Source organism: Saccopteryx bilineata, chromosome 10, assembly GCF_036850765.1.
Source record: "Saccopteryx bilineata isolate mSacBil1 chromosome 10, mSacBil1_pri_phased_curated, whole genome shotgun sequence".
NCBI lineage: Eukaryota > Metazoa > Chordata > Mammalia > Chiroptera > Emballonuridae > Saccopteryx > Saccopteryx bilineata.
Window position 1 is genome coordinate 23,472,184 of NC_089499.1, and position 16,269 is coordinate 23,488,452.

Here is a 16,269-nt window from a genome sequence, read left to right on the forward strand (position 1 = left end):
CCTTTTTAGCATAGCTATTTCTATGTTTGTCACGCACCCCTGTCCACCCGAAGGTAATGTTGAGGATAGAATATGTGCTACCTTTTTCTTTTCTATGTTTCTAGCATAGAGTAGAAGTAGTGTATTTAGCTATAAAATGGCCTTTATAGCTAAACACCAACAACTTTTAGGTAACAAACTCCCAGAGGCAGCCCAGTTGATTGAGCTGCAGCAGGACAGTATGCTGCGTGTTATCTCCTGGGTTTACTAAGGCTCACTATTCTAAAGTCTGACAGATACTTTACTTAGTAAATAACTCAGCTATGGCTCCCTGGTGTACAGTAGAATTTACTAACATATTTTTCATTATGACAGTTCTTTAGGTTTTACCAGGGTTGTCTATTTTTCTTTATAGCAATGAAATGACCATACTGTTTTCTTGACCAATAAGTCACTCCGTTTTCCATGGTTCAAAGTTAAGCTTTTATTTGGTTTTTAAATTAAAAAAATAAATTTCATTATTAAATAGTGGAATGGAGCTAACTAATGTTCATAGAGTAGCTGACTCGGGAATATACCACTGGGGGTACAATGAAGGGGTGGATCACCTAAACTAAAATCATTTGTTATGTTGTCATGTCTGTTAAAAGTTCAACAGTGGCATAATTCAAAAAGAAACTGAGATACAAAGTTTTAAATGTTTACAATGAATGGGAGAAGTACACCACTTATTCTACTGCAATCGCAAACAAATTTCTTTCCCAGTGCCGGTCGGTCGGTTTGGGGACTATACCACAGTGCTAATGTCGTCAGGTTCATCTGCTTTCTTTTGCCTACTTGGCAGGGACTTCAAGTATTCAAGGTGTCTCCGGGCATCCTCCTGATTTTGCCTCACGTAATACACCACATACGAGATCACCATGGTGAACCAGCCAAACATGGTGACCAGCATGGCATAATCGGTGGTTTTTTTAGGGAGGTTACAAAGGTCAGCATCATTGGCAGCATTGAGAAATGGCCTCCCCGCATGTTCATCCAGCACAGAAGTCTTACAGATCACATTATGGGCTGTCTCATGATTGGACGCCATGCTCCGCAGCACTTGTTGGAGAGTACAGTCACAGTGCCAGGGGTTGTTGGCGATTCTGGCCCTGGCCTTCAGGTTATTGAAGGCATTTTTGTGTACACTCTGAATCCGGTTGTCAGACAAGTCCAGAGTCTGCAAAGTTTCAGCTACTCCTTTGAAGGCATGCTCATCAATAAACTCAATGCCGTTTTTGGACAGGTTGAGAACTCTTAGTTGGTGGAGGTCCTTAAAAATCTCATTGGGAATAGAGGTGATCTGATTGGAATCCAGATACAATAAGACAGTTTCAGGAGGAAGATCTCTAGGGATTTCTTTGAGATTTGCGTTGCTGCAGGTGACATTTAACCCCCCAGAGGAAGAACAAAGACAGCCCTTGGGACACATACTGGCAGAATGAAAGCACAGTATCATCAGCACAAAACTTTGGAGGAGGAGACACATGGAGAGAGAACGGGTCAACCACAGGTCTACCAGATTCATGCTGGAATGTCAGCATAATCACAAGCCCATTCCTCATTTACTCCAACAAATGAGCGTGGCAGTGGGTCCAGCCTTGTCCGCCTCGTTGGTTTCCTTCTCGCGAGGTTCAAAAGGCTGCCACTAACACGTGTGTCTCTTCATTATTTCTGTCCTTGCTTGGATACCTGAAGGAAAAGAAAGCAGATGAAATTAGCCTTTTTGGAAGAGGAAGTAAGTACAGTGCAATTAAAAGTGCTCTCAGGCGTCTGGCATTCTATGTGGGCAGGAGGGTTGGTATGCAGATAATTTCCATTAACACCATTGGGAGTTATGGAGTTATCTACGTAATGGGAATCTCCTGTTCAAATCCCAGTTGTTGGCGAAGAAAACGGTCAATGAATAACAACGTTCCCAAGTTGTCTGATCTTGTTTTCAGTTGTGCAGAATTAAAGCAGCCAGTCCGGATTTCTCTTGTCTCTTCTGGTTCTTCCCCTGAACCCATTCTAAATTCTACTGCAATAAAATTTAATGACACCTTTCTCCCTTTTTACAATAACATGCATTAATGTAATTTAGCCCTGCATTTGAGTGGCAATGAGAAATAACAATAATGCTTCACAGGTAATGACCACAGAGAGCAGTAGTATCTATGATGGCTTTTCGATGGATTTCCAATTTGGAATATTTTCTCTAAAGAAATATCTTACTTGAATTAAGAAATGAATGCAGGCCCTGGCCGGTTGGCTCAGCGGTAGAGCTTCGGCCTGGCGTGCGGGGGACCCAGGTTCGATTCCCGGCCAGGGCACATAGGAGAAGCGCCCATTTGCTTCTCCACCCCCCCCCTCCTTCCTCTCTGTCTCTCTCTTCCCCTCCCGCAGCCAAGGCTCCATTGGAGCAAAGATGGCCCGGGCGCTGGGGATGGCTTCTTGGCCTCTGCCCCAGGCGCTAGAGTGGCTCTGGTCGCGGCAGAGCGACGCCCAGGAGGGGCAGAGCATCGCCCCTGGTGGGCGTGCCGGGTGGATCCCAGTCGGGCGCATGCAGGAGTCTGTCTGACTGTCTCTCCCTGTTTCCAGCTTCAGAAAAATACAAAAAAAAAAAAAAAAATTAATGCATGCATTCCAACCTTCACAACAAAGTGTTGCTAGGGACTGACAACCTAGGGAGGCTCTCTAAAGAAGCAGCCTCCCCTGTGACTTCCCGAGATCACACAATACCGGTGAGGTCGCCCTTAACTGAACTTTCAAAGGATTTTCTCTCTGTCTTCTAAACACCCTATCCACCCCCCTAATAGATCTTCCAATATGACACATACCTCCAAGCCCTTTTAAAATATAAAAAAATGATAAATAAGAAATAATAGCCTCTAAGCCTTCTCCAATAGACTATTTTTTTCTTCCCAATCATAAACAGGCTGGGGCAAAAGTAGGTTCACAGTTGTGAGTGTGCAGAGTTTTTATTCTTATATTATTATTTATTAATTATTGTATTCTTTTCTGTATGGACAGTTGGAAATTTACTTTTAGCCCATCTTGTATATTATTAGTGTTTTAAGGGGGTCTCAGAAATTGCCAAAATTAAGAAATATAAGTTTCTGAGCTTACTCAAAAACGGAGACAAGAATATAAATTAACCCTCAAAACTGCTCTCTCAAATTGGAGGGACAGGCATTGTTGGGGCCAGTTTGCAGAGCAGGTAAGCCGATCTTGGCGAGATGATGTGACTTGCCCAAGGTCAAATAGCGTGTAGGTGGTAAAGAATGGACTCAAGCCAAAGACTTTGTTCTGACTCATTAATCTCACAACCCTTTCTCCCAATTCCATCTGTTCTATGAGGAGAGTCAGGACCCAGGGAGCACTGCTTGTTGTGATTTCTGATTCTGTTATGCTGCAGCTCTATCCCAAACGGGGGATGCCATGGAGCTTCATTGAGGGGGCTCCCTGCATTGTGTAGAGAATCCATGCCTGACTTCAGAGGACCCTCTCTCAGGAGCAGAGAAACAGCCATTCATTCCTCTTAACGTAGTGAACAACAAACCTCTTTCAGCCTGAGCAACAAATGACTGCGCAAACGTATCTTCTCTAAAGATCCCAGATGGATAAATACAGAGGGAAATGACTCCAAATGTTACCAAACTTGCAGAAGAGAAGATTAATGTGAGCTGAAAACATAATGAACTGGGTTGTTAATCATGGGGAAAAAAATGAAATTGGCAACAGCAGAATAGTGTGGATGTGCTTTTGGAATCCCGAGTCCCTTAAATGCCAGACGATGCTAAAAAGGACCCCGTGGCTCACTGAGCCATCCATCTAGAGCTCGTTTCATTCGCAGTGAAATTTTCTCTCCCTTTCATGTTTTCCTTCAAAAGTGCTTTGCATGGCATTTAGGGAGTCTAATAATTGTCTAAATGGGGGAGAGAGAAAAAAATAAACAGGTGTGGAAGGGAGGACAGTCAGAGAGGAAGGAAGGTGGCAGAAAGACAAAGCAAAGGATGCTAGGAGCAGTGCATGAGAAGGATCCAGGAGATGGGAGAAATGAAGGGGACTAGAGAAAATGAAGGGTGTCTACGTCCTCCAGAACTTCCATCATCTGAGTCTGAATGGCTAGCCTACATTCTCCGAACAGGTGGGAATTCTCCTTTCTCTGGCGGAACCTCCACATCTCTCTCGAGACAGATTAAGAATCTAGCTGTAGAGAAGTGGTTCTCTAATTTAAACTATAAGCTTCCTGAAGGCAGAGACTTGTGTTGCCTCACAGAGAAACAACAGTAAACAAAAAGTGGAAAGTACTCTGGGCCTGTATTGCAGCTGTCATCTTTAGTCACAGCATGCTGCCAGGCAAGTTGTTTTTTTTAAAGATTTTATTTATTCATTTTAGAGAGAGAGAGAAAAGAAGAAGGAGAAGGAGAAAAGAAGAAGGAGGAGAAGCAGAAGAAGGAAAAGAAGAAGGAGAAAAAGGAAGAAGAAGGAAGAAGGAAGAAGGAGGAGGAGGAGAAGCAGAAGAAGGAGAGAAAGGAAGGAGAAGGAGAGGAAGAGGAGGAGGAGGAGGAGGAGGAGGAGGAGGAGGAGGAGGAGGAAGAAGAAAGCATCAACTCCCATATGTGCCTTGATCAGGCAAGCTCAGGGTTTCGAACCAGCGACCCCATTGTTCCAGGTCAATGCTTTATCCACTGCACCACCACAGGCCAGACCAGGGCAAGTTGTTTAACCTCTCTAAACCTCACTTCCCTTGTCTTCCTATAAAGATTCAGAAAGCACCTAATTACAAGGTTGATTTTAGAAATATATGAGATAATCTATGTGAAGCACTTAGTACAATGCTTAATAGTAGTTAAGAATCAATGCTTATTAACTATAGTTACTATTATTCTCCTAGATACATTCCCAACTCCAAGCATAGTTCTTGACACATAGTAATTGCTAAATATCTGTTGTATGAATGAACCAATGAAGTACTGAAGAATCTAGATGTGTTTTTTCCCCCCTATGGTAATTACTTTTATTATTTTTAACATAAACATTAGCCCAGGAAATGTGTATTGGTTTTTATGTCTTAACATGATGGTTTTGGGAAGAATCCTGAGTGCAGACTCCTAGTTGATGAAAGGCAGAATGGAATTCTTTCTTAGTAGGCTCCTCTAGACTTAATTATGGTTTCTTCAGAGTGGTCAATCCAATGGTCATAGTCACAGAAAAGAAATGGTTAGGTTATATCTTGATTTCTCTACATCATAGTCCAATCCCTCTTGATATAGAATCCTTCATGCTCCAAATGGCCCACCTATGCCTTAGATGGCATGCCTATTAGGAGTACAAATTCAGAGTATCCCTTGTATTCAGAGAGGTTGGACTCAAATGAAGTCTTTCATTTTTCTCTCTGTGATGTTTGATAAAAGGGAAATAAAAGTTTTGGGATTGGCTAGATTGCTGAACTGCTATGACTCAGCCTCTAGAGCCTCTACTGTCAGCCAGGACAAAGTGACAAGACACACAGGATACAGAGAGCTGAGCCTTTGGATGTCCAGGAGGCAGACTGTAAGGCCAACAATATTGAGTCAAGGTCATCTTCAGCAAGGAGGACAGAAGAGGTGCCTCTCCCCTCTTGATTCTATTATGCTTAAATACTATATCCCAAAGAATGAGCATCTTGTCATTGTCCTAAACTACTGGTTAGGTCAACAGTGGATCTTGGAACAGAAAGATATGTGGAGATGTGCCTCAGAATAAAAACATGGGGCATTCTTCTGATAGAGATTGTTGTGCAGCAGCATACAGAGCTAGAGGGGAGTCTGGAAACCTACCACTTTCTCCTGCTATTCCAAGCCAGGTCTACCCACAAGCCCAGTAGCAAACAAGCTATCCTGCTGGGGGGCGGGGGAAGTGCCTCCTTACAAATTTCAAGAGTGAGTGGGCAGAACATAAAGAAGGCCTAAGATCCCACTGGTCTGGGCAGCAATAGCAGCAGCAGTCGCTGCCTGTCCTCCTGATAAGGAACAAGTACCACCAATGGGACAGACCAAGTTCAGCAGCATCTTTTCCACTTCCTAACTCACCATCTGCAATTCTCAAACTCCTTAGACTACTCTGTCTGTATCCCCTCATCCCCTTCAAATAGGTCTGGGGCAATCATGAAGCTACTGAATTTAGGGATGCGACATCCAGGGATGAGCTATGCCCCCAAAGAGGGTCATGTTGTCCTTGGACCCATGCCTTGCTTACATTGTCCTGTCATCCATGTTTCTGAGCTACAGAAATTAGTGCTGGGATTGGGTGTCAGCCGTCAAATACTGTTTTCCAGAAGGGAAATACAACAACAGTGCCCATAGCAGACTGCCTGAGAAGACTGATCTTTCAGTGGCTGATTAACAGTTCTGTCTTGCTTCCTGTGTCTTTCTTCTCATCGTTAGCAGGTACTCAGGGCTTCTAAGCTCAAAGCTTTTATGAACTCTTCTGAGATAACAGAGTGCACCAATTGAGAGAGAAATACCAGACAATTACATTCTGTGCAATTCTGCCACCAAACGGAAGAATTTGATTAAAAAGAAAGAAAGAAAAAAAAAGCAAAATGGGAAGGCTTTTCAATTTGGGATACAATTCAAATCAACGAGGAAAAATACTCATAAATTTAAACAGTTAAAATGAAAACTTCTGCATGGCAAAAAGGGAGACCATAGAAAGTGAAAGAACAGATGATAAAATAAAGGGCTGATTGTTTTTAAACTTACAGGAAGTTCTTACAGAGGAATAAGAAACTGATGCAATGGAAAGATGGACAGACAAAAGATGTATACAAACTGGCCAATAAATCAGATGGAACCATTCTTCATCTCACTGACAGTAAAATAAATTCAAACTAACGTACCTATCATCTTGGTTTAAATTGGGAAAAATACCTAATGTTAGTCAGAGTGAAGAACAGAGCGTTCTCAAACACTTGATGAGGGAGAAATTGGGGCACTCCTTCTGTGTAAGCAATTCAGGAATTCTCATCAAAGACTCAAAATTGAAGAACGAGACAGACTGACTTGTACCCATGTAAAGGTCTCCAAAAAGGACCACAAAGAGCAGCATGTATGTAAAGGATTCTTATAGCATAATTCCATTTGTGTAAAATTTTTACAAAGAAGGGATAAATATGCAACTGTAAGTATATATGTTTCCATATGTTTAGAGCATTTCTACACAGATGTAATAGAACCTATTCACAGTGGCTCACTCTGAGGGGTAGACCTTGGGGGGCCGGCAGGCGACAAGGAACTGTCCTCCTCAGTATGGTTTTAACCCCTCGTGATATAAAAGTGTTTTTGTTTTACAGTAAAGATTTAAAACATTTAACGTGAAAAGACAAGGGATTATCTAAAAAACCAACCCAAATGTACACCTTCAGAAAGCAACTTTTGAGCACGTAAAAGAGTTGAGAAAACAACAAATTTTTAAAAGCTGAACACATTTCAACCCGAGACACTGAATAAAATGATGGACCACTGTGCAGGCCCCATACGAAAACAGAACTCTTAACTCACAACCTGCAGCCACGGGCTCTGCAGCAGCCAGCCCAGAGCAGCCACGCTCTTGATCCGTAACTGATGGCTTCCCTCAATTCTGTCCCTGTTTCCAGCTTCAGAATCACCCGGGAAAGCCACATCGGTTTGCCCTAACCAATCGCAGCGGATGCTCTGGTTCTAATTAGCCTGTTGCCAGCTTCCTCGTGCCAGGAGCCTCCATCGCGGCATCTGAAGGTTTTAATTTTTTTTCCCCCCCCAATAAAAATCTTTTACACTTTCTTTCCTGTGTTTGAGTCTCTGCCAAATGCAAGGGATGGTGGCAAAGTCCTTTGCTATAAACAGCTTGGGGAAAAAATGGCCTTTGCTTGTTCTGATTTGGGTAGTATTTATTTTCACAAACACTAAGATTGGAATAAGTGATATTTTCAATGCAACATTTCTAAAATTACTTTATTACCTATAATAGAAATTAGGTACTTATTTTTTTTTAATATGCTCAGATTTTCAATAAACTGTGGGTTGCATAAACCATCGGTGTACAAAATCCCTGACTACTAATTTAGGGAGAGGTAGGGACCCAAATAATTCAGGTGAACAATCTGTATCGGTAATTCTCTCTATTGCTGCTCTTCGAGATCATGTTCATAAATAAAACATCTTAATTCACATCTTTAGCACTAAGGCTTGCCGTACATTTAGTTTTACGTTTCTCCTCACAGCCACCTGTCATGAGACTTCACCAGGGATCCAAACTGGGTATACCTAAATATAAAGTAATTTTTACCCATCATCTTCAACCAATCTTATTCCTGCTCTGCCCCAAGTCACCTGTTCTTCTCTCCTGATTGTTTTTAAACAGGTTTCATTTTTATTCTCCCTTCTATCTCTGCTATGCTTTATGTTTCCTCCATTACATTATCCTGAAAAGGGGGGGGTGGTTCTACACAGCCTGTGTGCAGTCTCACCTTGCTCCCATTCCTTTCAAATGTCAGGTTAAAGTAACACTCTAATCATGTATTCCTGCTGGTCAAAAAGCATTACTGGTGCCCTGTGGTCCGTATCAATCCTCCTTTTCCAATCCTGTCTCCCTCCCCACTTCCTTACCCAGATGCAGAAACCTGAGCTCAGTCAACACAGGTCAATAATCATCAGAAAGCGGATGATGAATGACACTTGAAATACGAGATTTATCAAAAACCATTTTAACTGAAGAGCTCTGCAGCTTGGAACAGCTTTCCTGGTTTCAAATCTGACCATGACGATCAGGCCTGTGAGTCACTTAGACGGCCCGTTACTAATAGCCGTGTGATCATTTAGTTTAGGATATGAACTGATGAGGTACACAGATGCAGGAAGAAACTGAGGATCCTTATATTTAATAAAGAGTATAATCTGCTTGCAGATCCAGAATTGTTTAAGGTTGGGAGCTTCCCAAACCTACAAATTCTCCCTTCTCTAATATCCTAGCCCAGTGGTCAGCAAACTCATTAGTCAACAGAACCAAATATCAACAGTACAATGATTGAAACTTCTTTCGAGAGCCAAATTTTTTAAACTTAAACTCTATAGGTAGGTACATTCCTTATCGAGGTAGCGCCCGCACGTGGTATTTTGTGGAAGAGCCACACTCAAGGGGCCAAAGAGCCGCATGTGGCTTGTGAGGTTTGGGTTTGCCGACCACTGTCCTAACCCCTACTATATTATTTTACCATTTTCTACTCAAATGAAAGGTATCGGTTCATGTTTACTACCAGACCATGAGCTTTCAGAGGGTAAGGTCCGTGTCCAAACCACTTTTGTATTCTCACATTGCCCAGTGTAAAAATTTAATAAATATTTATTGCAATGAATGAGGACCCACTCTCATTTCATCATAAAACAGTTGTCATTTATTTGGCACTTATGACATGCCAGGTATTAATTGATAATTTCATTTAACAGGATGCTACATTTGGAATTCTGACCAGGCTTCCGGTTAAATGGATAGAGAAATCCAAAGCGAGATGTCAGGTTGCCACGTGAAGATTGGCTTACACATGTTCTGGGAGGCTGACAACTCCTTGGCCACTTCGAGAGTAAAAAGCATCAACAGGTACCTAGCCTGTCGCTTCCCCAAGAAGAAAAGAGAGTTGTTACATGACCCCTGGAGCAGGGGGTGCAGAATGTCTTAAATAAGAACCAGGTTAGCTGATTATTGGGTGGTGGAGTTGGTTTTGATGTTGGGGTGAGTCTTTACTCCCAGAGTTTGTCAGACAAGACATGGGGACCTATTTCCTATAAGGTCAGATAGGGCCACCTGGGCGAATGACATCCACGATGGAGAGTATCCTGTGTCCTGTCTCACTGTCCCATCGGATGCCTTGATAGGGTAGAAGGACCCCGGCAACAAGAAACTGAAGGATAGAGACTTAGATTTTGGGTAAGTGACTATCTGAAATATATCCACAACCAGGGGAGACTGATGAGTGGGGTTGGGGAGTGTGAAAGAACCCTGGGAGAGAAGTTATCAGACATCTCTATGAAATAGGCTCATCTTATTAAATCTCTCAGTGAGCCTCTGAGCAGAGTACCTAAAACCCAGTTATGTCAATGGCCTGGGAGACGAAGGGTGGTGGAGAAGCAGAGAGAAGTCAAGCAACTCACCACATCCCCTCCTTTCCCTTTGGGCTTGGAACATAGAGGAAGGGAGAATAATTAACATTAAGTGAAATTCAGAGCATCGGTTAGCCTCTTGAACTATGCATTTTAATTATATTTAACTTGTACTTTAGTTTACATTCACTGAGTTTATGACAAAGTAATTGGAGGACAATCTATTACTTAAGACTAAGTACAAAATTATGAGACCGACTGACCTTTTCATTCAGGAACTAGAGGACAATGATTGCTCACACAGAATAGAGATTGAGAAAATCGTAGAGGCAAGAAGTTGCATTTTATTCTGGATAAACATATATTTCCTTATGCAATCCTCACAATAGCTCCCAAAGGACGTAATTAATGACCCTTGAGCAAATTGAGGCATCAAGAGATTATGCAACCTGCCCACTGTCATAGCTGCTCAGTGACAGAGACAAGATCTTAACTCAAGTCCTTTGGCTTCCAGAGCTTGTGTGGTCAAACACGGCACCACATGCCTTTTTACAGCTAAACTAGAGTAATTTTCTTTCTCCTTCTCAACTGACATCATGAGGATGAGGAATAAGAACCAGGGCAGATTTTACACTGGAGGAATTCTTGCATGCTGAAAAGAATGACAGGTGAGACAGTAGGAGAAAGGGTTTGGTAGATGGAGAGAAGTTTTACCCCAGAGACTCCCTATATGTGCATTACATGACTTAGAGGATGAGATTTGGGACTTCTGTTTTTTTTTATTTTTCACTTTTTTTTTTAGTGAGCAGAGAGGTGGCAGAGAGACAGACTCCCACATGAACCCTGAGTTGGATCCACCCGGCAAGCCCACTAAGGGTTAATGCTCTGCCCATCTGGGCCCATTGCTCCATTGCTCAGCTGTTCAGCAACTGAGCCATAGTTTTTTTAGAGCCTGAGGTGGAGGCCATGGAGCCATCTTCAGCACCCATGACCAACTTGCTCAAGCCAATTAAGCCATGGCTGTGGGAGGGGAAGAGAGAAAAAGAGAGAGAAGGTAAGGGGAGGGGTGTAGAAGCAATGTCACTTCTCCTGTGTGTTCTGACTGGGAATGGAACCCTGGACAACCACATGCCAGGCTGATGCTCAACCACTGAGCCAACTGGCCAGGGCCAAGATTTGGGACTTTTGAACTGATGGTATTTAAATGAAATTTTGGAATTTTAGGTTGTCATTCTAATAGATAATGAGTTTTAGAGATGTTGGCATATGATTAATATATTTTCCATGGGGGATAGATACGAATCTTTGGGGGCCAGAGAATAGACTGTTGTAAACTAAAAAATGTCCCCGAAAATATCTAGGTCCTAGTTGCTAGAAACCATAAATGTTATTTTACGGAAAAAGAGACTTTGTGGGTATGAATAGAGATTTGAGATAAAGGATTATCTTGGGTTATCTGGGTGAGCCCTAAATGTAATTACAAATGCCCTTACATTAAGGATAGTTGGGGTAGTTGACACGGAAAAGAATGAAGCAATATAACTACTGAAGTAGAGGTTACAGTAGTGATGTGGCCACAAGTCAAGAAATGCTGGCAGTCACCAGCAGCTGGAAGCAGCAAGGAATAAACTCCTCCCCTAGAGACTCTGGAGGAAATGGGCCCTGCTTGCAAACTGATTTTGGTCCAGTGAAATTGACTTCAAACTTCCGACCTTCAGAACTGTAAGACCATAGATATGTGTTACTTTAAGCCCCGAAGCTTGTGGTAATTTGCTATAGCAGCCACAGAAAATGAACACAGTAGTAAGTGGGGAACAGAACTCAAAGTCAGTTTTACTCGACTTCCATTGCACTGGGTTAGAGACTTTTGCTACAACTCAATGCCTGGTTGAGCTCAGAGACTCCTGGTAACCAAAGGAAGAAGACAAGAATATCAAAGGACAAAATGGTTATTATCTGCTACAGTGAAAGACGCTAAGTTATTAAGCATCTTTTTAGAATTTTTAGAATTTTTAAAAGGCCCTGTAAAAGGGCTACCATACAACATAATGGACAATATCTTTACATTTTCACTGATGATGCATGTATATTCTTCTTTGGCTTTAGGCATAAGGTGAAATCACTGCTCTGTGAAAGTTTTTTACTTAATTATTATCTAGGGATGATGCCTAGTAGAGATGCATAATGGAACAGGAATAGAATAAAAATGTGGTAGGAGAGTTAGCATGTCCCTTATGATGTATGTGTGTGGGTGTAGGGGGGTTGTTCACAGAACTTATTATGTAAACAAAGTCACTCTAACAGCAGAAAGCGGTGCTGGTAACAATTGTACTGGGACAACAGGCTCAAATGGAAACGGTTCCAGACAAAATGAAACACATGGTCAGCTTATTATATACATCATCCTTAAGAGTTAGGAGAGAGCCTACCTAGTCCAATCTATAGTGGGCCATTTTAAAGAATATGTCAATCCAGAACTAAGACCAAAATAGATTTTTGTTCAGGACTCACAGTCTTCCTAGGCATCAATATAAATTTTCTTCTGTGGACTGTTAATTTTTAATTTTACAAAGAATATTATCAAACAAATATAATTTTTATAAGTTAAAAAGATTCTCTTGAATTCAAACATATTACAAAGCAAATATTTTATTCTTCCTGGCCTTATAAAATATGCATGTACACATATTTTATAGTCACCATTTTTGCATACATAACTGGATTTTTTTCTTTTTTAAAGATCCTAAATTGTCATGATATTTATCATTTTAATACCTGCATAATGCCCTAGAGAATGGGGTTATATATTATATCTATTTAAATATTATTCTTTTGTTAGATATTTTGGTCTTCTGCCATTTTTGCTAATAATTCACCATCAGTGATACAGAATTGAAACGCATGTTTTGAGTCAATAAATTTTTCCTGTCAGACTGTTTTCATAAATTCCTAGAGGTGAAATTACTTGAGTCAAAAGATTCTCAGTTTCTCATCTGCATTCTGTTCATGGTCTATATCATGGAAAGGGCCATTTCATAAAACAATGGGCAATGTTTTTAAAATGACAGAGTTGGTTACATCTGTTCAGTTTCTACTGAATCTGTGTCCACAGTGCCAAAACCAAGCCATGTAGAGTTGTTCCATGGGGAAGGTGGCAGCTCCAGGAAGCTGATTCTCCCTTTCCTGGTTTTAGCCATTGTGTATCTTAGTCATAATGGCAGTAGACAGGACCACTGCCTCAATCCCTTTCCTCCCTGGTCAGAGCACAGCAGAGCAGAGAAGCAGGATACTATTTTTAGTCAAAATTTGTATTTTAAAAAATTATTTATTTACAGTTCCTATAACAATTTCTTAGCAATAGTCCACTATTTTTCTTAAGAGGAGTTACTAGGGAAAAACAATGTCCTGTATATGTTTTTCTGTATTTCATTCAAAGCATTACTGTGTAAAGGTGTACGTATAAGATTGTTTCTTCACTGAGGCACTGTTTGTCATAGCAAAAGAAAAAAAAATTTAAATAACATAGAATTACCCTAAAACTCTATAAGTCCATCACAAAAAATAAAATACGGTACATTGATAATTAAAGGAAAAAATCTACAAATCCTGATTTAAAAAGACCTCAAATATATATCAGGAGAAAAGTATACATGTATAAACCCATTTGTGTAAAGCATAACAGAAAGATCTACACACACACATATAATAATAATGTTATGGAAAAAAATTGATAATCTTACCTCTTGGGATGGTCCTGGAGCTGATGGTATGAAGAACAATTTTTACTTTTTATCTTATGCTCTTTTCTACTATAGCAACTTTTGATGATGAGCATGATCAAAATAACTATATAATAAACAAAGGGATTGTCCAGCAGGCATTGCCTGATAATCCATTTTTTATTAGGAGTTACAGAGATTACAAAAGTATGCAAGACATAGTGTCTCTTCTAACTGGCTGAGTCACCCTGGGAAGGCACTGAAACTTGAATCCCGGCAGAGTGTCTCAATTGTGGTACCACTGGGGGTATCTTGGGCATGCAGATTAACTGCTCAGTTTCCACAACTTTAAATAAGAACAGCACTTATTTCACAGGTTTTTGATATGATTCTGATAGTAGCTACATCGTCGCAGATGCTAGACAAATACTATTCCTTCAAAGAGATCACATACGTACCTTCAAAGAGATCAGAATCAGATTCAGATTTTCCAGGGCTTCTGTGGAATACTAAGTATCTAAGGGCTTTACCAAATGAATATTGTACAGTCACATAAGTCTGAGAAATCCCACCTTTGAGAGTCACAATGGGCATTAGCCTTTCAAAGGTTCTGAAAAATTACAGCAAAATAACCTATTAACTCAGAATTTCCCAAGAGTACTTGGTCCCCCTGCCGAAGGACTCCCCATGCTCCATCATTTTGCAGCATGACCACCCACAGAATATGATAGTTGTGAATCAGATCTAATTAAACAACATTTACTACTACTACGACTACTACTGTGCTCTTATTTTACCTAAATAGTCTGGAGACGACAAGATTTGCAAATAAGAATTTTATTTGTACTTGATTGTCTCAGGCTTGATAATATTACCAAAGAGAAACACCCAGCACTAACTCTGTCTGCCCATTGAAGGCAGAATTGAAAAAGCTAATAATCCACACAGCTATCACTAAGGGTAATTTTGTTAAATTAAGGAAATGCACCTTGATTAAAGCTATTCATGCCTGTTAGTAAATGAAAATGGATGTGCTAAATTACGTCTGAATTTTATCCTTCCTATTTCCTCATCCTCAGACAGCACTTTTATTTTTGAAAAAGTAATTAATGGCATGATCTTTAGAGGCCTTGCAAACCTCACAGAGTGGTCTTTCAAACAAAGGGCTTTGGTGTTAGACGTACTTTAAGTTTGTCTAACTTTGTCATTCAACCTACTTACTAGTTCCTGATTAGTGCCAGTAATTTATGACTTATTAGTTTTAAGAATGTTAGGGTCTGTTCTTAACATTGGACCTTAATTTTTTTTAATTTATAAAATGGGCACGATAATACTTATTTCATGTAGTGTGGTAAATTGTTTTTCAAAAATGGCTCCCATTATTTGCAATCCAGTATTATCCATCCTCTTTTGCAACGTAATCTTAATCTTAAAGCTCCTCCCATAAAGAGGTGGAGTCTATATCCTCACCCCTTTAATCTAGGCTGTCCTTGGGATTTGCTTTGACCGCAGATGAGGCAGAAGTGATATTATGCTAGTTCCAAGCCTAGGCCTCTCTAAGAGGCCATGCACCATCTTGCATCTTGCTTTTACTCTTGGAATAGCCTCTCCACCCCTGGCGCCCCCTCCAGTTACCATGCAAAAATCCCTGGCTAGCATGCTGGGTGATGAGTGATCATATACATAGAAAAGGCCAGTTGTCCCAGCTAAGGTACTCCAGCCTAGAGCCATCACACTCCAAACACATAAGAAAGCCCAGCTTAGGTCCTCAGAGCCAACCATCTGACCTGCATCTGACAACAGATTCGTGAGTGAGCCCAGCCAAGGGCAGAAAAACCACCTACTCACGAATTTGTGAACAATAATAAATGCCATTGTATTTGGGGATACTTGTTATGTAGTGAGAGATAGCTGATACACATGACTATTTGACCAATTTAAAAAGTTAATATATTTAGGTTTCTTATGACAAGGTTTACTGATATTTGTTTAACATATATACACTAATGACTAATTAGAAGAGTATGGTTCTTAATAAAAGTATAATAGAGACTCCTTTCAAGAATGTTGTAGTTGCTCAATGCTGAAGGACATTAGCAATTACATTACCATTAGACATTGAATTATTTCACTCTATTTGCTGACTAATCAATATGTTCCAAAGCGTTATGGTAACCTCCAAGTAGCCCATGTGATACACACATGAAAGATATCCATCCAGTCCCAAGGTCAAGTACAATATTTCACCTTGAATAAAACATTTAAATATTGCTTGCTCACCTTATCCCTAGTGCCTAGCACAGTACCCAGCGTGGAGTCCACATTCTATCTAGTTTGGCCAAGTGGTGAGGAGCAAGGCCTCAGGTGTCAGATGGAATCCTAGTTCCTTCAATCATTTTGCCTTGACTCAGTTTCCTTGTCTATAAAGGATA

The 16,269-nt window shown here is 40.7% G+C and overlaps 1 protein-coding gene across 4 annotated transcripts in view; it reads right to left on the reverse strand.

The window, feature by feature from the left end:
* Positions 1–468: 468 nt before the first annotated feature.
* Positions 469–16,269, reverse strand: part of LRRC3B (leucine rich repeat containing 3B) — a 92,998-nt gene continuing 77,197 nt past the window's right edge. For all 4 annotated transcript variants that reach the window (XM_066244819.1, XM_066244820.1, XM_066244821.1 and 1 more), the window contains one exon: positions 469–1,710. In XM_066244819.1, coding sequence (XP_066100916.1) covers positions 767–1,546 — 780 coding nt within the window. In that variant the 5' untranslated portion in view covers positions 1,547–1,710 and the 3' untranslated portion in view covers positions 469–766. The remainder of the gene's footprint in view (positions 1,711–16,269) is intronic.